This window comes from Gasterosteus aculeatus, chromosome 2, assembly GCF_964276395.1.
Source record: "Gasterosteus aculeatus chromosome 2, fGasAcu3.hap1.1, whole genome shotgun sequence".
In the NCBI taxonomy this organism is placed as follows: domain Eukaryota; kingdom Metazoa; phylum Chordata; class Actinopteri; order Perciformes; family Gasterosteidae; genus Gasterosteus; species Gasterosteus aculeatus.
Window position 1 is genome coordinate 13,748,596 of NC_135689.1, and position 20,832 is coordinate 13,769,427.

At 45.3% G+C, this 20,832-nt stretch overlaps 1 protein-coding gene across 14 annotated transcripts in view; it reads left to right on the top strand.

The window, feature by feature from the left end:
* The window catches only part of prdm16 (PR domain containing 16), a 155,110-nt gene that overhangs the window by 77,889 nt on the left and 56,389 nt on the right, over positions 1 to 20,832 (top strand). For 10 of the 14 annotated variants that reach the window (XM_040192759.2, XM_040192761.2, XM_040192763.2 and 7 more), the window contains exon 3: positions 4,455 to 4,505. In XM_040192759.2, coding sequence (XP_040048693.2) covers positions 4,455 to 4,505 — 51 coding nt within the window. The remainder of the gene's footprint in view (positions 1 to 4,454; positions 4,506 to 20,832) is intronic. The other 4 variants (XM_040192760.2, XM_078084009.1, XM_078084005.1 and 1 more) reach the window with 1 other exon arrangement.

Here is a 20,832-nt window from a genome sequence, read left to right on the forward strand (position 1 = left end):
TCTCCCCTCCTCATGACTTGAGCTCGGTGAGCCGCCTCATTGTTGAGGCATGTTTTTAAGAGGTCATAGCTCTGGTTTTGTTTTGGGTCAGCTGCCGAGGCCCCTATCTGTGGGAAGCCCCAAAAATAGCCACATTTTACTCCCTTTTAAAGGACAAGCCATGAGAAAGGACTTGGAACTACAACCAGGCACCATTTGACTGGATGCTAAAAAGCAGACTGAATCAGACGTGGATCATTAGTCAAACAATCTCTGATTCTGGCAGGAACGGGTAAAAGGTTCGTTATCAGGGTGTTCAAATGATACCAAGAGACCTCAGAGAAAAACACGGGGGACTTGAAGTTCTCAGTTATTTTTCTTCCTTTTTTGGAGTCGTGCTGTTTTATTGATTGTAAAGTGTTCTGATTAGATTTGCCAGTATCTGGGAGTCAAAGTAGTCCGATACATTTGTTGAAATCATGTTTGACATGACGGTTAGCTGCTATTTTAAAGGCTCCAGCAATGAGCAACAGAGAGCCTCCCCTTCCATTTTTTATTTCTTTTTTCTTCCTTCCCCTCTGACACAAATGCACTTTCTCTGCAGTTTATTATTCAACACGACCCACAGTGAAAGGCCGCTTCCTCTCCCATCTATATGTCAAAAAGATCAATAACCCGTCCAGGGCATTGCCACCACAATGAAACCCTCATCGTGCCAAGGAGCTGCAAAAGTTCCCGATAAATCCGTAGCAAAACTTTCAATTTGTGGCTTTCTTGGTGTGGCTGATGCAGCCAACGGCTTGTCAGTGAGGGCTCCGGTTCAAAAAGCCCTGAGGTTTGTTTGCTGCTCGTTCTTTTTGGAAACTTGCGGCTTTGTGACATCCGCGGCCATCCATTGAGCCGTGTTGCTGTATTGCCTCATATTATCCAGAGTCGAGGCGAATTGTTTTTGGCGACAGAACGCTAACATTTTCCCTTGTGGGGCCCTCTTCCTCTCCTCGCGCCTGAGGAGGAGGAGGAGGAGGATAATGATGAGCAAGCTTTGTGAGGTGGTCCTCCAGTTGCTTTGGCTACTTAGTCCTCCCAGTGAAAATAGACTAGAAATCATGATGCATGGATCATTCTATGAAGGTTTGACTCGAGCAGCACTCAAGCCACCACATATGCTTCATGGGCCCTGTACAAACAGCTAGGTGGGGGCATTCCTGCTGTTTTTTCTTGTTAAATGAGTCCTGGAAATAAACTAAGTAAGATCCTGCTCCGTCATGTCTTTTACGCCGTGGCAGGTCTTGTGAAAACAATGAAGCCGTCCACTCACTGAGTGTCTCTCCCCATGTCTTGTTTTCTTGGTCCGCTTGGTCATCATGGCATGTCAATACGAATGGTGCTAAGGTGGTGTTGAAAAACTCCTGACTCCGTCCAATAACAAAAGCGGTGCTATGAAACACTAATAATGGCGGGGTTTTCCCTCCTGCCTGGTGTGAAAGCACACATCACGGTCATGGCGAGATACCTACACACTCACGTTTACACAGACGCACACATTTACGCTCGCCCCTAATGAGGGTCTGGACAGCTCTCGGTGGAAGGATTCTGCAGGTGGCTGCACTTTCATCAAGCCACGACGGAATTTGTTTATGTTTGAGGTCATATGGGCCAGAGAGAGAAGTTTGTGTGCCCAGAACCACACACTTTCTAATTACCTGTTCTCCAGTGTTTTCTCTTTTCCATAAGATATATTGACATGTCAGCATTCAGTAGATACAGAACAAATGGACAATTTTACCTCTCTCTGTGTAGTGGAAAATCTATCCCCCTCAACACAGGCCAGTCTCTATTTAGACCTGTCTCTCCAACCCAGAGTAAAAGTCACTTTGAGATGACTGTGACAAGTGCAATAAATCATAGCGCCGCCAGTCAGTGGCCAATCACACTTTCCTTTCCTAATTAATAGCTCATTTATTTGCTTGGTGGGATCCTGCTGCAAGGCTATGATATTTAGTGTGTTTTTGTCTGAAGTGCGTGTTTGTTCAAGCAATACAGTATGCCAGTGTTGAAAGAGCATCTCCACCTGCCTCTGTTTTGTTATTGTCATCATTGCACCAGGCCTTTTTTTACCAATGGAAACCTCGATCATTTCTAAAGAAAAGGTTATTGGGTCAGTTCTTAACAGACCATAGCAATTTGGATTATAATTGAATTGAAAAAAGCCAGGAACCCTTACAATTAGCCTTTCCCTGGCAGTCAGCGTTTCTGTACCTAGAAATGAGGATTGGATGAAGCCCACAGCCTCCTCCCCCCACCTGACGCTAAAAGACATTAAGGCATCAGTAAACCACCTATGTCTGCTTGCATGTATTGTTCAGCTTAGGTTACTCCTGCAAAATGTGATCCACACAAACATATTTACACTTGGCATGTAGTTGAACAAAGCAGGTCGGAAGGGCAGAAATTGCCCAATAGTTGTTGAATGCCTGGTAGCATTTTAAACAACTCGGCCAAGCTGTTGATTTTGTAAACTGTTACAGCTGGTCCTGTGTTAGAAAGAAAGGGGGGAAGTCCTCCCTCTCTCTCTCTCTCTCTCTCTCTCTCTCTCTCTCTCTCTCTCTCTCTCTCTCTCTCTCTCTCTCGCTCTCTCTGTGACTCTCTCTCTCTCTCCCTCTGAACCCTTTTTAATATGACTGTTTTTTCAAAAGATAACATCTAAATATTTCAACCATTTATCTCAGAAATCCTCTACAGACTCTGCACAGTTTTGTTTGCTGGAACATTTCATTCACACCTTTTTGCTTTTCCCTGTCAGCGGTTTTTCATGCATCCAATGTAACCCGAGAATGCAGGATGCGTATGAATAATCATGAACACACTACAACAAACCACGTTTTCATAACTGAAAAAAAGCTGACCATAGCTCTGTTTATTCCTCTGGACGTTTATCTGATTGTGACTTTTGACTGGTAACTAGTGCCGCTGTTTTGAAAAGGTGCACATTTTCCTAAAAAGGGGTTCCACCATTACCACCCAAAATGCTGTGACAAATTTGATTGGCTTGAGAGACACAGCGTTTCTTGTTGATGCGTTGTTTGGAAATGATTTCAGGAACAGGATGCTTCTGTGAAGGTTTAGATTATGTGTAAGTAGGCTAAGAACACTGTTGTAAGTATTTGTGGTGTAATTGCTCCCATTTGCTGAGGCTGAGAAACGGATCCCTTGACAGCTTAATGTAGGAAACCACTCCGTACGGCACGCCGGTGCACATGTGGCCCATCTGGTTCACTGTTTAGTGAGAGGAGGGAAAGAAGAGCTGGGAGGGAACTTATGTTCAGATAACTGTTTTTCTAATTTACTGGGGAATAAACAGCCCCGACAGAGAACCTTGCCACATGGACACCTTTATCCGAGACTCACGCGAGTCCACACGTCCTCAGGCTCATACGTACAATTCATAATCGCCGCCTGTGAATCGAGACCTTACAGAAAGCGCCATAAAAGAAGTTGCTGTATGCCAGCGTTGAAAGAATGGCTCCACAGTTTCCAGAGCAGATTCCACAGCAGATAAATGTCTCTTTGCCAATCACGGTGGGCCACGCTGGTCGAGGAAATACAAACTCCAATATGTCAGCTCTAATGTAAAGGCAGCCAGTCATGTCACAACATCCAAACAACACACCTACTGTGAAAGGGCAGATGGGGAGGATAGGGAGTCTGGGCTCGGGAAGTTTTATAGGGCTAATTTCACTTAAACTCAGTAAGTACCACACTGATCCCCCCGCACCCTCTCACCCCACCTAAAACTGCTCTGAAAACAGTCTGCATCGCTCCTTTGATCCTCAGTTGCCATCAATGGCCTTCAGAGAGGGAGAGAAAGAGACAGAGAGACGAAGAGCGGTTCTGGGGAGCCATTATATGTGAAATTCCCCCTCATTGCAGCCGGGCCGCCCCATCTCTTCATCATTCCCCCACTTCCTTCATTTCCTCCGGCAGACACTGGGAGCATTCTACCACCCATCTGCACCCAGTAAATATTGCTTGAAGGCTTAATTATACACACACACACACACACACTGACGGACACACTCCCAGACACGGCCTCGGCTAAATTTCCTGCAACGCTGAAGCGGAGAATTAAAATCTGTGGGGCATTCATTCATCAGAGTGTGTGTGCGTGTGTTTGTAGTATTATTTTTGCTTCTGTGTGTGCTTTTTTGACCCCTCAGTCCATTATTATATCCCTGTGGTAACATTTGTTGCCCAGAGGGTCTGTGTATTGAGCTGTGAACACCCCGTGCTCATGTTATGAAGCGGCGACGGTGTGAAGCACAGGAATCCATATTCTCTTTTCATTCTTAAATAAACTGATTTGTCTTCAAATGAAATGTTATTTCCTGGTTCGTTTTCCTGGTCTTTTGAATGACGTCGTGGGTGTTTGGTACCATTTAGCGCTTTACCAATGTTCCTCTTTTGTGTTTTCTCAGCAGATGATGAATGACCACGATGAAGACTCCCCTGACGGCTGCATTAAAAAGGTAGGCTGGTTACACCCATTGTTTGTCGCTCATGAATTCTGTCCCGAGAACCCGGCCTCGCATGACGGCTATCGAGCCGGATTCAACTTAACATCAAAGGAATGGAAAGTTATTGGGAGGGCAAAGCATAAAAGTAGAGGGATAAATATTCACCATTTTTATACCTTATTTTTTAGACAATGAACGTTTCCTCTCAACCCCTCTGGTTTGGTTTAAGAAATTCACTGGTTCACATTTACCATTATTATTATGATGTACGTATATTTCATCATTAGTGATATTTCAAATTAGAAATACAGCTTATGAAAGTTTGAAGAAATGAATCATCCTTTTTGAAGCATTCAGTGGCATTTTGGGGCAATTTAAAAGCTCTCATTAAAGAACTGAAAGTCTTCACTCTCATAAGAACACTGACACGTGCACGCACACTGTGAGCGACACGTCCCATTGACCAGCCATTGGCCACTTTATGAGGCGATAGATTTATTGGAGAGGTTGGGCAGTTTGCTTTTACATCCAGTGTCGCCAGGTCAAGACGGGACAGGAAGAGAGTTCATGTCATCTAATGGTCCATGAAGGGAGAATGGCTGCAGCCGAGTGGACACTCTGCTTGCTGGCGACGCTCCCAGTCGAGTCAACGACGGGATAGTTAAAAACCAGAATCAATGACCCAAAACGGGATAGCAGTAAATTATGTGTGGTTTTATCAAATTCGAAGAGCACGCCATGTTGGCGGTATGACACCAGTACTCCAGAACACACTATTTCCGTTGTCTCAGGGAATTAAATATTTATTTTTTTCTTAACTTCAAAACGGATTGACTGCCCTCGCAGCCCAATAAAAATATGATATAATACTGGTTGAAAGATGAGCTTTAGTTTCATATTTCTGTTTAGAATTTAAACGTGGAAGGACTTCACTTCAGAACAGGAATTATTGTAGTTGACCGAACTGAGTTAAAACATTCTTTATGTCACACAAGTGGCGTTCTTCATGGATTTAGCCGTCAGTGAAATTGAAACTGAGACGTGGAATTTGACTGCAAAGCTTGCATGGACCTTTTGTCTTATCTCACATGACGTGGCGGTCAAAACATTAGGAGCAGAACTAATGTTGGACTATTTTTCCATCCAAAATCCAGCTCCCTTTAATAAAAGCAGCGTGTGAGAGGAGGCTCCTTGTTAGCTTCTTCAGCGAGACGCATTTCACTTAAAATCTCTTTTGGCGTATTTCACGTAACGTACATGTTCTCATTTGCATTTCGGGTCAAGGGTCCTGTTGCTGTTCCCTCAATAAACAGGCGAGCATGCAAATCACAGACTGCTTGGTTGATTTGAAATCCTACATTAGTCAATGAGCTTATTTTAGGAGTTGACCGCAGGTGCTTTGGGCTGGTCCCTGTTCCCCACATGTTGGTACAATGTGGAAAAACTACCCTCAGCGGCTTTCACATAAAGCCAACCCGTGCACTTCACCGTGCACGCACACACGTTTACACACTTTGAAGTGCAAAGGCGCGTACACTGATAGGAGCGTAATGTGCAACACACACTCTCAAGCTTACACAAATGCAGGATACAGACATATAGTATGCTTACCTATGGTACATGAAATCCAAACACACACAGACGGCCACATCTCATTATGCAGAGTGTGAGTCGCGGTGGGCCCTCATCGGGCGGCGGTAGACCACATGCCTGTTATGAATATGAATGAAATTATGCATGAGCCTTCCTTATGACATGACTCATTCATCCACGTCGTGCAGTCACTCACTCTCACGCGCACACACACACAAACGCACACACACACACGCGCGTGGCATGGGCACACGCACATAAACATTGACTTTGCCTTTCTCTACCATGTTATTAACATCGCCATGCTTGATTAAGGCGGAATGCTAATTGAGTTGTAGCTTGTGAATAAACTAGTTCGCTGCTGAAAGATGTGTGTGTGTGTGTGTGTGTGTGTGTGTGTGTGTGTGTGTGTGTGTGTGTGTGTGTTTGCATGACTGTGTGTTTTTAGTGTTTGTTTGTTGCCAAAAATCTGAGCTTTTGCCGTTTTTCCATATGGTGTCACAGATTACCTCTTTATAGGCAGTCGACAACTCCTGGACAAAAAAACTACATGGAGGGATTAATAACTTAAATTATACGTATGAGTGCTGGAAGACATCAGAAGTGCTAACTTTTTATTTCTCTCTCTTTGAATTAATTCCAGAAGCGCGAGGCACAATATTTAGTAACCTCATTAATACGTGCCAACTTCATAACTTATATTGATGCCACACACAAAAGCTGTGTTTGACACACACTCTTTTTAACACTCCCCAAAATACATGTTGTTTACCGTTGCTTCACTTAATGATGTTGGACTTAATTACAACCGGACACTAATAACACAAAAGTAAAATAAAACAATAAAACCACCAGTATTTCAATTATAGATGCATTAACTATTTCCAACTGACTAGAAACACAGGTTGATTCCACATTAGTGAGTCGGTCTGAAAAGAATGTACCGGCATGTGGGGGGCACTGGTAGAGTCGGGGTTAATACAAGGGATAAAACGGAAGCACAGATGTTATTGTTGCTTCTCCCGTCCACTTAGTGAAAGCTGGCCAGAGCTTACAGCTCTGTGTGTCTGTGTGTGTTGGTGTGTGTGTGTGTGCGTGTGTGAGGTTTCAGGCCTCGGATTCATGTCCATTGCTTGCTGAGATATGGATCGAGCTGTATTGGCTTACACACATGCATCTTCGTACCCCACCCACAGGCAGGACATACAAAAAAAAGTGTTATCTGAATTCCCTTTCTGCTTACTTCATCCATCCTCTTCCACTCATTTCATCCCTGCCTCCCTCTCAGCAGACGCTGTGGGGCTGTTGGAGCTGTAGATCGCTATCGGTGGCTATTGATGGTAGGATCAAGGATTGTTTAGTTTGGTCTGGTTCGGCCGTACAAATCAGGACTATCAGTCTGTTTGGATGTCTAGGCCCTGCTTACGTATATTCTCATTCACACACTGCACATACACTTAAGTCTGTGAGTGTGTGTGTGTGTGTGTGGGTGCATGTGGAAGTTAATAGGCTATCGGAGGACTTGTGTTTCTCTTTGGGTTCCTTGGATTTAAAAAGTGTTAGCTAGATAGGGAGCAAGGGGTAAGAGGGCAGTCTTTGCACTGTGTTTGTGTGTGTGTGTGTGTGTGTGTGTGGGTTCGTGTGTGTTAATCCTCTTCTTCAGAGGAGCGCCGCTGTCCATCCCGACGTGTGTAAACACTCCAGCAGATCAGATGGCAGATAATGACTTCCAGATAGACACCGTCCATTCAACCCGCAGAAGAAATCAATGAGCTCTGATTGCTTTTTTCCCAAGACGATCATCTCCCCCGAAGGCAACTATCTTTTCTCCCTCTCCTTCTATCTCCTCCTCCTCCCTGGCTCTCCAAGCCCCATTCATCCACCTCTCAATACCACTGAGATTGAATGAATTCATGCTGCCTTTGAAAGAGGATTTAATGTGAAAAGATATCTCTTTAAGACGATCACGTCCGTTACTCCGCCCGTGTCACTCTTTCTCTCTTACTTGTCTGAGTGAAGGTGGACACGCTCGCCTGACACATTTCTCTTTTGCACTGACGATTTCCAGATAATGATTGGTCTCTTTCTTCCTGTGGTGGACAGATATGTGCTTTTAAGTTAAACTGGCCCGAGTTATTTGTGATGCGACGTTTGCAGTAAATGTTTAAGATGCTGCCTCATTTGCAAATGGAGACAGCGGTTCAGATGAACTCTGACCTATAAGTAGATTTTTCTTTTCTTTTTTCCCCCGCGAATGTTGAAAGACAAGGCAGCCAAATGGGGGTCAGCTGCAGTTGTGTGTCGATGTGTGCGTGTGTGAATGCCCTTTTTCTTCCCATATCAAGCCGGGGAATTGAATCTCTAAATATGCTAGGTAAATGACCCTTAATGTATGAGGGCTATTATGTGGACAGAGGGAGGCTCATGGGTCACAGAAGTGATCCAGTGCTCCAGGCCATAGTTTACCCCCTGCCAACAGCACTGCACTCCCCCATCTCCCCCCCTGCTTAAATAGGCTCATGATTGATTGATAATTATGATAATTTGTTTGAAATGATTATCTGGATATTATAATCACTGCCACCCCCGGTGCGCCACGGGGGCAAGCCATTTTTCATGCTCCTGAACGTCACAAATGCCCCCTGGTTACAGAGGTGGCTCTGTGTGTGCGTGTGTGTCTGTGTGGGGGGGGGGGGGGGGGGGGGGGGGGTGCTGAATTTTGTATAATGGCCAAACCGTGGAATTACAACTTCCGGGTCCGTCAAGTGATGCCATTGGACCAAAAAATACTTCCATCGGGTAACTAATAACTAGTAGAAATGCCTCTAACTAAGTAACCGTGAGTTGTTCATCTTAATTTTAATCAGTATGGCAGAGGTACGAGATGTGTGGACGGTTGAAGTGCTTAAATCTTTCATCAATTATCACAAAACTAATTGGCAACAATTTGCATGATTGTAAAATTGTTACTTATTAAGAAAAACACAAACATTTAGAGACTAAACTTGGATTCTGGGACATTAGTCTTCAAAGTTGTCAAAAGAAATCCCTAAAAAAGTTTAAATGAGTGAGTGAGTGAGTAGGGGGTGAGGATGGATACGTAGGATGCATAGAAAGGTTTGTCTCCACAAAGTGAAAAGAAGGAATGCATGATTTACTGTGTCTGCTCTTGAAATCACATAAACCGATGCACGATCAGGAAGTTCCCCAACATCTTCTTGTCATTCTCAGGCCCTGAGCAAACACGGCGCAGCTCCAATCATCCCGTCTCCTCTGTCATTTGGAGGAAAAGAAGGGGAGGAGTGTGTGTGCACGTGTGTCTTGAAAGGGGTGCAGGAATAATATTTGCGGTTTTCGCTTCGCCCCAAGATGACTTAATGATGATATGGGTTCCTTTCTTCTGCTGGGCCGGGTTACATTTTAATGGGCCCTGAGTGACATGTTTTCATTTGGCACCGTAACCTGCCCCCCCACCCAGACGCCCCCCCCAACCCCACCGTCACCACCTTCAAAATATACAGCGGCATATTCTGCACTGTCAGACGAGGAATAAGGAGTGGTTTAAAAGCAGAGGCGTTGAGCTTCCATGTAGTGCTTGTGTGGTGGCGTGCGGCGGGATGGGGAGTGGTCCCTTCTCCAAACTTCTCAGAGCCAAAGTTTCAGGCTTACAAACAGAACATATTTGATGCTGGAGAAGACATTGTTTGGTGTATTCAATCTCCGGTTACACGCAAGTCATCTTTCCAGATTTTGTTAGCATTAGCGTTGATCAGCTGGAGGTCACGGTCCGCACAAAGTCAGGGTTGTTGGAGAGGAGGTGGGGAGTGGGAGGAGAGGTGAAGACGGAGAGAAAAATGCTCTTTCTCTCTGTCTCTGCCTGTCTCGTCTGTGGGAACTGTCCCGGCTATGGTCACTGCAGAATGCTGTCATTATGCCTCCGTGTGCAGCATTCACTCAAAGGCCACTGCTGTGTGTCACTGTGTTCATGTGTGTGCGTGCGCCACTTTTTAACTTGCATTGGCGCTTTAACTTGGTATGCGTGTCTGTCTGTCGGGGGGGGTGGGCGGCTCTGACTGACGCATCTCTGTTGTTATCGCCGATCAAAACCTGACGTCACAATCGAGTGAAGCGCTGGGAGAGGAATTCAAGTGGGAACGAAAGAAAGAAAGAACGGGTGGAGCAGACAGAGAGAGACGGAGCGAGGGGGCGGAGGAGAAGCACGAGGTGATCGGAGGCACTTTCACGTCAGCCGGCTCCCTGACCTCCCTCTCTTTCTCTCCCTCTCTTTCTTGTGCCTTTCACTCTCTTTCGCTCTCTCATCCGTCTCTCGCGGTCTTTGTCTCTGCATAATCTCCCTCCCAGTGGCCGTTCCATCACATTCTCTGGGGTCACCCAACAAAAGGCGCAGCCCTTCAGCCCGACGGTTACGTGTGCTGTCACAAGAGTGAACCTGCACACACACATTTGTTTTAACTATACAAAGAATAACATTCTGTTGCCGCCTAATTATCACTAAACACTTCTGGGATTACTTTGGTAAAAGTAATACTTATTTGATTTTGGAGTATTTTTGTTGGATAATTTGGTAAACTCTCTGTAGATGAAGCATCTTTTACAACTGGAAAGTTGTTTTACAGCTGAAACAAAACTGCACACAGACATGTTTTTCATGTCATATACATAATAAATGATAGGACTGCGTTGAGAGAAAACACATTGAAATATTGCCATTGCTTACTGAATACATTAAAAAATGGCATTTAGTGTAAAAGTGCAAATGGTGATCCACTGTTTTAAATCTGCCCTAAAATATGTCATGAAATAATAGTAGTCTGATAAACAGCAAATTTATCAAATTATGAGACATATGCCACATTTACACTGTTTGTACTTCCACCCTAAACCCAAGGACGCCTTTTAAAGAGCGGTGCTATTTCACATGACATCTCTTGGCTTTACCACTAACTGGCTAAACGTCTCCACTTTGGATGATTATTGTCATCTTTCTATGCTCTTTATTGACAATTGGCCCTCATAGGCCCTCATCGATAAACACACATTCTCTGTCTTGTCTGTCACGAAGGCAGTGAGTCCATTAAGGCAGACATAGTGAATCCAGAGGGGCCGGCTGGTCAAGCTTTCGTCATAATAACATGACGGCCGCGTGGCGTTTCCACGGAGACTCAGAAGCCAGGGGGAGGTAGAAGAAAACATTGAATCTGTATTGTACTGTATTTTGTGCAGCTCGCTTTGAGAAAAGCTTTGTGATATTTTAAAGACAACGGGGCCTTTGGACAGTTTTCAATAATGTCCCCCTTTGTTGTCATTTTTTTCACTTCATTAATCAATTTGAAAAGAGAGGAAGACAAAACAAACTACCAGAGAAGCAGGCGTTGCGTGGGAGATAGACGGGCAAAAGATGGAGTTCCAGCAGGAGAGTGAGGGGCAGTAAAGAGGGAAACCCTGAGAGGGCAAGAGACAGCCGGAGGCAGGGGGATGGGGGGCAAGACAGCGAAGGAATGCCAGAATGCCCAAGAGAGGCAAGAACTGCCAGCCCGGTCGCAGACACGGCCCTTCTGGGGAAGAGAGAAGGAGGAGTGGGGGTGAGAGGCTGGCCCCGCCGACACAAGGTCATGTGAAAAAAGATACGTCTTTCTCCACCCTCCCACCTACACATCCATCCATCCATCCATCGTCCCATCCGTCCCAATGTCTGCACATATCCGCCCCCCGTGTAGTCAAAACATCAGAAAACGTTCCTTAGAGAAAAGAGAGGATGGAAGACACAAGTGAAGGATGAGTCCGTGGTGGGAGACGGTGCAAGTTTGTCTGGACGTAGCAAGTCTTAAGGGAGCTTTTAGCCACAGAGTGCTAAGTGAAGCGTACCGTGTGTCCAAGCTGCTCCGGTCAACTGTCTTCACACGTCAAACGAGGGCCTCGGACACGCACGCATACAGATGCCTATCTGTCTGCCTGACAGGTGCACACGTAGGCCATGAAATTCAAAATTCATCAACTGCTTTCACTGCTATCAAATCAAACTATCAAAATCCTAATAAGGCTCCATGGCTGCTGGAGAACCTGACTACGTACGAGCATTAACAGGAGTGATTTCAGCCCTGTGTTCTGTCATTAAACGGGGCTCAGTTTAATTGGCCAAATGTCAAAAAATGTTTTGGTTGTTTTCACTTTTTGTCGGGTTGAATGCAAAATGGTCATTTTTAGTCATTAAGTCATTATTTGTCTTGATATAGAAACGGTAAAAATGTGGGTTTACAATAAATTAAGACATGATTTTATTCATTCATTCTCTCTAGAGTTGCTGGAAAATTAGGATAATTCTGAAAACCCAAGGTTTCTGTCCTTTATCCCTGCTTATCCTTTATCCTCACTTCCTTTGCTCTCCCCCCTCCTTCCATCGCCCTCACCCCTCCGTTCTCGGCTGAACAGTACGGTCTTTGACTGAGTCTTAATCTTCATTACAGGGCATTAGTCCGCTGGGGAGGCCCTGTCTCGTCTCCCCACAGCGCGGCCTGGCACTGTCCCGCGAGGGACGTCCCGCGGCGGCACAGCACAGACACCCTGCCAGCCCCCCCTCCCTCGCCCCACCCCACAAGCTTCACCTTGGTCACCCCTTCGCTCAAATGCACTGTTAAATACACGGCAGGCCTTAATCCACGTGGAGGAGCCGGGGTGGAGGTGGTGGCGTAAGTGGCGAGGTTGCTCGGGAGAAACAATAGAGCCGGCCCTGGACGCCTCCGTTTAAAGCAACCATCAATCACACTCAACATGAGATTTCACTTTCTTTCTATTTTTGACGTAGATTATATCATTAACGGCTAAATCTCGGGGAATCAGGGCGACAGTAATCTGAGGCATGTGGCTCGGCGCTCATACGCGGCCCATGAGCAAGGCCTAGTGTCTGCTGATGTGTGCGTGGGGAAAGTGAGAGGCAGACCCTTTTTTTTTTTTTTTTTTTTAACACAGCTCCAGCTTCCCTTTTCATTTATTTGGTTTTGAACTGCTCCATTGTTTGCAGCTTCATTTAATAATAATCACCACAAAATAAATCTCACACGAGTTTATGGTCTCCTTCCCATGCTTGTGTACATTTCTAAGGCAAACACAGTAAAAAGCACGCGCGCCGAGCTGCATCAGCACATCGCTCCTTCACTGAGCTCACTAACAAGGACAGTTGACTGTTGCAGTGAATTACATAATTAAGGAGGATGGCTAATTGAGTAAACAAGCATCGGGGCCGTCACCCCTAATTAAGTGATTACAAGGAAGAGCACACTCAGCCGGCACAGCTCTAATTAACACACACACACAAACACGCGCACCGACACGTGTGAGGACACGGAGAATTATCTGTTAGAGAAACAGTGATTAGACCGAGTGGGGGATCCCAGGAGAGGCAGGCAATGAGAGGGTGACCCCCCCCCCCTGCCCCCCTTCCCCTCACACACACACACACACACACGTAGAGCATCATCCCGAGAGAGGGGTTTTCTGTGTCTTAATTCCTAGACAAGTCTTTTATCCGGCAACACTGAGACTAATGTGAGCAGTTTGCTGCTGGACACGCAGAGCGACCTGCACGCTCTCCGTACGCGTGTGGCCTGCGCACTGAAGGAGAGGCTGGCCAGTATACCACAATATTGGGATGTTTACAAGGGCTCACTTTCAATGCAATTACATTTTTCTTTTTTTCCAGTGGGGATTATTATTTTAGGCCCAAAGACTTCCAAAGAGAAATTCCCAAATGTAATAATCCAATCAAATATATGTATATTTTTACATATTTTGTTGCGCTTCTTCAATCCGCTGCGTTGATAGCGGAACCCATTTAGTTTTCTCCGCACTCCATGGAAAGGCTCTACGCACCGGGAGTCAACCCCACTCTACTCTCAGCTGTGACATTTCAGATCGAGATGCTCATATTATATTATCATAGAGAGTGTTTCCCTTGGGAGAATTATCCACAACATTAACCAGGGAGTCAAAGTGATTATTTTGCCCCAATCGTCCTTTGGGAATATAGCAGCATTTATAAAACGTGATTTATTCGAATATAAACTATATCTAGTAGAATATCTATTTGGATATTAATGGCTTTGCTCAGTAAAAGGGATTCTGCCGATGCAGAGATGCCGCTCTGCAGTTGAAACTCTTCTCATCTCCAAATGAGGTCTTTGTGAGAGCTAGATCTTATTTCACACAAAAAAGAGATTACATGTTTTCAGAACTCCTGTTCAATCAGCTCTTTTCCCTTAATGCACCAGGTCAAATTAGATGTTTTTCTTGAGCGTAAAGGATATTCACAGTCAAGCAAAAAAGCAAATCAGCTTGGCTTAAATTCCAGTTACAATGCAAAAAAAAAAAAAAAAACATTAATTAAGAATCGCCCCAGGGATGAAGTCTTAATTATTTTTGGAGCAGAAAAGATTTTCCACATTGGTCGGGATGACTGTGGTTTGGTTTTATCTGCCGACAATAACGGCAGCCGTTTGACTCCCTGCACCATTGTGAGGGCGATCTGAGATCCTCAGCTAATAAGCATACCTGCTTGACAAACATGACTTCTTAGCAGGTGACTCCTGTCAAGTTTGTCTGAAATAACAGGTAAATGAATTAGCAATGAAATGGACTTAGGGGTAACAGGCAGGGGTGCCCATTATTACTGCTCCTAATCACTACAGAGATGCCATTCACTTGACTTAAGAAGGCAGCATTTTTCACCGCTTGCTGGCCAGCGGCCCCCTCGGAGCAACAACACATTTCTAATGGAAGGCTCGCTGCTTGAGCTCCAACCTCCCGAAAGCCCCCGACCATTTCTTTCTCTTTCTCTCTTTTCTCCCCTCCACCCACCCCCTTCCCCCTTCCCCCTTTCTCTCCTGTAAGATTATCAGTTTTGATTACCGGCGGCAACAGGCTCTTACCAGCGGTCGGAAGCGACGTCTCACAGACCTGAAAGGCCCTCAGCAGGTTGCAAGAAGCTTTTGAAATTATGGGGCTGGGCTCAGAGGGAAAGTGCTCTGCGTGCTGCTTCGTGGCCATTTAATCAACTCCTGACTTTTGATAGTCAAATAATGGCTAATTACAGTTGCACCTGCCTACAGGGTTAAAGGGGGGGGGGGGCAGATTTAATGAGAGGAGAGGAAAGAGACAGCGAGAGAGAGACAAGAAAATGAAAGAGCACGGGGACTAAAGAAAGACGGAGAATGTGTGTTATTATCTTCATTTCTCGCTAATTGGGCGCAATGATTTAGCGTACCCAGGGATGCTCGTATGTGCACCCTCCTCTTTTCACAAAATCAGGATCTGTTTTTCTGATATACGGCACGCGGTCGACAAGGTTGGCCTGGCACAAGGGTGGGTGGAAGAATGCGAGGTTGAAATAAATAAGATCGACTACGATTAACAATTTGTTAAAGGATTTTGTATGTGCTAATAAAAATATAAATGTTCTCCAGGAATTAAAAAAAAAAAAAGTCCGGAAGTTAGTTACTTAATACTAAATAAATAAATCACCCCGTCTCTAGATTATCAGTCCATCTGTGTCTCGCTCGCACACTGCCGGGCGGGCCGATAGAGAGATAATGGGCAAAGAACAATGGGGCTATTTAAGGGCTATTTTAGATTTCACACGCCGTGCCTAACGTCCTAACACGAGATGTGCTGGATAGAGCACAGCCAAAGAGCCTCCTGAAGGCCAAGCTGGGGCGACAGATCAAAGCATATCAAAAATGACCTACGTGTCAGTGCATTGATCTAAGACCAGGTGGCACCCACACATAGTGGCTGAGCTGCTTGTTTTCCCCCCCTCTCTCTCTCCCTCTCTCTCTCCCTCTCTCTCTCCCTCTCTCCCTCTCTCTCTCTTCCTCCTTTCTTGTGACCAGCGACAACTTAGTCCTGGCACTCCATTGTTCAGGCACAAAGGCTATGTAAAGACATGTCGGCGATTACAAAGCTGCAACGGCACGGCTCAATTACTCAAACGCTGCCGTGTACCGCGTCGGGATGCGTGTGCGTCTGTGGGCGAGTTTGTGTGTGTGTGCGCGAGAACGGGTCTGTGTACTCACAGTGAGTGCGTGGTCCCTGTGAGATATTAACAGGGCTGTGGCTGTGTCAGCAGCGCCGCGCTGTGTATTAAGTCTTTCATGTTCCATTTATCTGACCCCTGACCTTCAAACGCACTGCAACCTCACCTCGTACACACCTATGCACCTTCAAACGCACACATCCGCAAACACACCCACTCACACATCTTCACACTCAACAAAGCGACCCATTCCTCTCCCTCTCCCTCTCCGTGCTATCACAAACCATATTTGCCCCATCCAATCAGTTTGATTAATCATGCGCCGGACCAAAGTCTTGCAATCAGATGAACAGAGCATTGGACCTCTCCACACACACACACACACACACACACACACACACACACACACACACACTCGCGCTTGTGGTGAGGTATTTCCCCATAGACATCCTCAGTGTGACAGCACCATAAACTGGCCATTTATCAAAGTGTCCCCCTGGTACACACACATACAAAGGCACTCTCTCTCTCACACACACACACACACACACACACACACACGCACATTAGAGGAATTGTCCCTTAGCATTGTCTAAGTTTTTGTCTAAGACGTGTTGGGTAGTAGCAGCAAATTGCTTCCCCTACATTCTCCTAAGATGAAAAGAATGCCTTGTTTTAGAAGGATGTATGAACGTGTCGTTTCAGTATTTTGAAAAATATCTGTTGGCCAAAAAGTATAAAAATGATTTCTAACACGAGTAATTGCCTGTATTTTATGTAAAGGGCGCATTAATCTGAATGCGTCTTCCCGTCTCTGTGTCCATGAGGCCGTTGCCTTTCAGTAGTTGTCACATAATTCTGAGGCTTGAGTAATGTAGGACCCCTGCCGTTCTTCATGGCACATGGGTCAATAGTAATAATAGAATAGATATTCATAGACATGTGGGCGGAGTGGGGGGTCTCATATCAGCTGAAGATTTAAAAGCCCTGTTTTGTTTTGTTTTCTCCCTAACAACGTCCCGCTCACTCTTGGAATCATGCTCTCTCCCTTGTCTTTTTCTCTATTTTCTCCCCATCAATCTCTCAGCCAGGTTAGACCGAGTGGAGGCGGCAGGGGAAACAAACGCTCTCCAATGTCCTAACCACAAAACCATAGTGATTAATCTTGCTTCGGCTCACTGTCCTATTGATTGGCCAATAGCTAATACAGCACCACACACACACACACATAAGGGAAACACAGCACGGCATCACAATTTTTCCACAGTAGATTAATTTCTCTATTCATGCTTCCAGCATCTGACCCAGTCAGCCGTGCTCGCCATGCAGGCGGGTTAGCAGCAGCTCATTGAAGCCTTTTTTTATTGCTAGTCTGTGTTCCAGAGGGCACTCTGTGTCAGTAATCAGGATATGGGGGTTATCCTGGCTGACCTGTGTATTGAGCCGGCTAGCGCAGCCATTTCTAGTGCTAATATATACGTTTAAAGCACCAGTTCTTTCTGAGAAGAAAAGGGGGAATGGACTTTTGCCCTTAAAATACACGGCAGGCTCGGGATGAACTGATAATCTGCATAACTTGGCATCAAATGTTTGGATACCTGTTGATAGAGTTGGGCACACAAGGCAGTAAATCAGCCTGAGATTATATTATATAGCATCATTTTGTATTGCATGTTTTTAGAAACATATTTTCCCTTAACACAAATGAACTTAAATGAACACTTCATGGTTACTCAGGACCACCCAGAGTAACAGGGACAGCAATGCTGGATATGTGTTGAATTTCTGGAATGAAACCCTGGTTGTCCGTCTTGGATGTGGAAATATCTCTGGTAAAACCAGGGAAACAAGACGCAACTATCTTATACATATTTATTTATATTTGATCCCTTCTGTTATTTTTATTTTTATTACCCTCCTAGTAACCTAACCTTTGACCTTGGTAATGGTAACGTTTTTTCCAAAGTTCCGTCCGTGTTATCGAAGCAAAACAAGTCAAGACAGCTGCTGAGGCAGAGAACAAGATGGCAGTCAATTGTTTTCCAAGAGAATTAGCTTGGCCTGACCCTCTTGAGCCGAGCCATCTCTTGAATGGCTGACACTTTATTTGTTTTGTCCCTACAACAACAGAATCTCCCGAGCACCGCGGCACTCGTTCACCCTGGTATTGTCACAAACAACGAGACTCACTTTTCCTCTCCTTGTCTTTGTGGCGTGGAAAAAAAAAAGCCCCAGGCTTTTTACACAATCACAGGAGGCAACGCTGAGGTATGTGTGTGCTGTGATAAGACAGAGCGATGGGAGGCTGATATGGGAAGGGGCGAGGTGGTCACGCACACACACACACACACACACACACACACGCTGGCACAGCCGGTGCCCGGAGAGCAGGTCCAGGAACGTCATGCTGATGTTTTAGTGCTGAAAATGATTTCTCAACCAAGTTGAGACTTTTGATGTTTGAACATATATTTGATCAAAGATAATGAGTGACAGGGGAGACGAAGGGTTCACATACACAACTTTCTCTTGACCCTTTATGTGTGTGTGTGTGTGTGTCCTGTGTGTGAATGCAACGGCATTACACGAATGTCCAGCTGTGTGCAGGCGCCCCCTATTGCTTGTTACCTTTCACTTTTCTCTGTATAAAGCAAGCAAAGAAAACGTTACACATGTGAACACAAAGATACACACACGCACACATGGGGTTTCATGAACGTATGTAGCAGCTTTGTTATCACATTACACATCGTAGATCACACGTTGATTATATTTGATCCACAGTGGATAATCTTTATCAAAATAGTGTCATACTAATAGTGAAATAAAGGTGCTTAGCTTGCGTCATCCCATAATAGATCCCCACAACCCGTCCCTCTCCGCACACACACAGACACACACACTCAAATAATTCTCACCCATCAATCCCAGCTTGACCCCGTTTCAAATTCATTAACAAGGCTTCAAAATTTGCAGACACAGCAATCACCCCAAGCAAAATAAATTCCTGCGCTGGAGGAAAGAGTGTGTGTGTGCTCGTGCGCCTGTCTTTGTGTGTGTGTGTGTGTGTGTGTGTGTGTGTGTGTGTGTAAGTTGTAGCAGTGCCGCGTCGTCCTCTGTGGAGTGTAGCGAGGAATCTGCTTGGACAACTGCCGAATGTTTTGGTTCCCCCACAGCGCTTTGAAAAGCCGTGCAGCCTCTGTATCTTTTACAAATTAGCCCGCGCCGTCTACCGAGCGCCGTCTGTTGTCCCCGAGCCGAAGCCCGCTCTGCCCACCGCAGGAACCCCGGGTGGGTTCACGCTGGTCATGAGGAGGAAAGAGGAAGAAACCAAACAATGGACACGATGATGTTAAATGGTTTTCATATATCAGTAACAGCTGAAAAAGTCTTATAAGAATTAGGAATGCGTGGCCAATGCTTATAATCTCATTCGAGTATTGAATTAGACATTTCAGTAAATAATGTATGATGTTTGTGTGTTATCCCAGTGTATTGTTGTTTTAGGGACATGGAATGTATCATGAACTGATGAATGGTTTTAATTCAAATCAGATGTTATGAGCAAATGATAAACTTACTCGACGACAAAAACTAGTCCAACAAAGAAAAATTGCTTAAAAAGGCTTTTATTGTGCATTATCGTAACTACCTTTAAGAAACGCGTCGACGCAGACGGAGCCAGTGTTGAGGCTCGACGCAGAGTTCTTTCCATCTGCTGTCAGTTGTAAATATCCATCTGCGTCTGGTTAGCAGCAGTGCTAAAGGCTACAGTAGGCCCGGGTGAGAGACATCTGATGGAGAAGGTCAAAACTAGTCATGTGACGAGTAGAGCCGAGACACAGGGCGATATTTTTTACGACTGATTTATGATGTGAAAGGATTTGCGCCGGGGAAGCGGTGGAAGAGAACCCGCGTGTGAGTCGGATGGTCGATACGATGACGTGCGTAGAAGAGGCGGTAGGGGTGTGTGGGTAGTAAGAAGTGTGATTGCCTGTCTGTCTCCTACTGCTTTTCAATCCCGCTCATGCCTTCTCTCCCAGCATCACCCACCAATGGAAGATCTCAATTACTTTTAAACAATTAAACTTTGAAAAAAAAAAAGCCATTTTATCTTAAAGAAGCCAGCATCTTAAAAAAAACAGTGATTTGGTAAGAGTCCACACGCTAGGAGCCTCACTTTCCCCGTTGCTGTTTCTTTAGCGTGCGTCTCCTCGGCTCGCGATGCAGCGTGTCATTCAGCATTAGGTGGTCCGGCGTTGAGGAGGAAATCCTCAGGGCCGAGGTGAGCTGCTCTCAACAGTTTGGCCATTGTTCACCGTCTCAGACACCAACACTCCTTCGCAGAGAAAAGAAAGAAAAAAAGTCATCCCACGAGGCAGCGGCTCCGAAAAGCTCCCTGCATGCCACACTTCCAGAAACGGGTAGAAAGTTGTGAGTGTGTCACAGCGATAAGGAGAAACATTTAAGGTGCCTGGCCGTTAATCAACTGAGGGCAATCTTCCTCATAGTCATCTTTTTTGTTATATTGGAGAGATCTCCAGTAAAGAGGTAAAAATGAGCACCATGTTGTAATACCTATATATTTACAGGTACCTGAATCATTTCAAATGTTAATTGTACAAATACATTTTATTGTCATTAAAGTATAGCAACCAGTCTAGCAAGCACATAGCGTAGCTAAAGTTCCTTTATACGTAC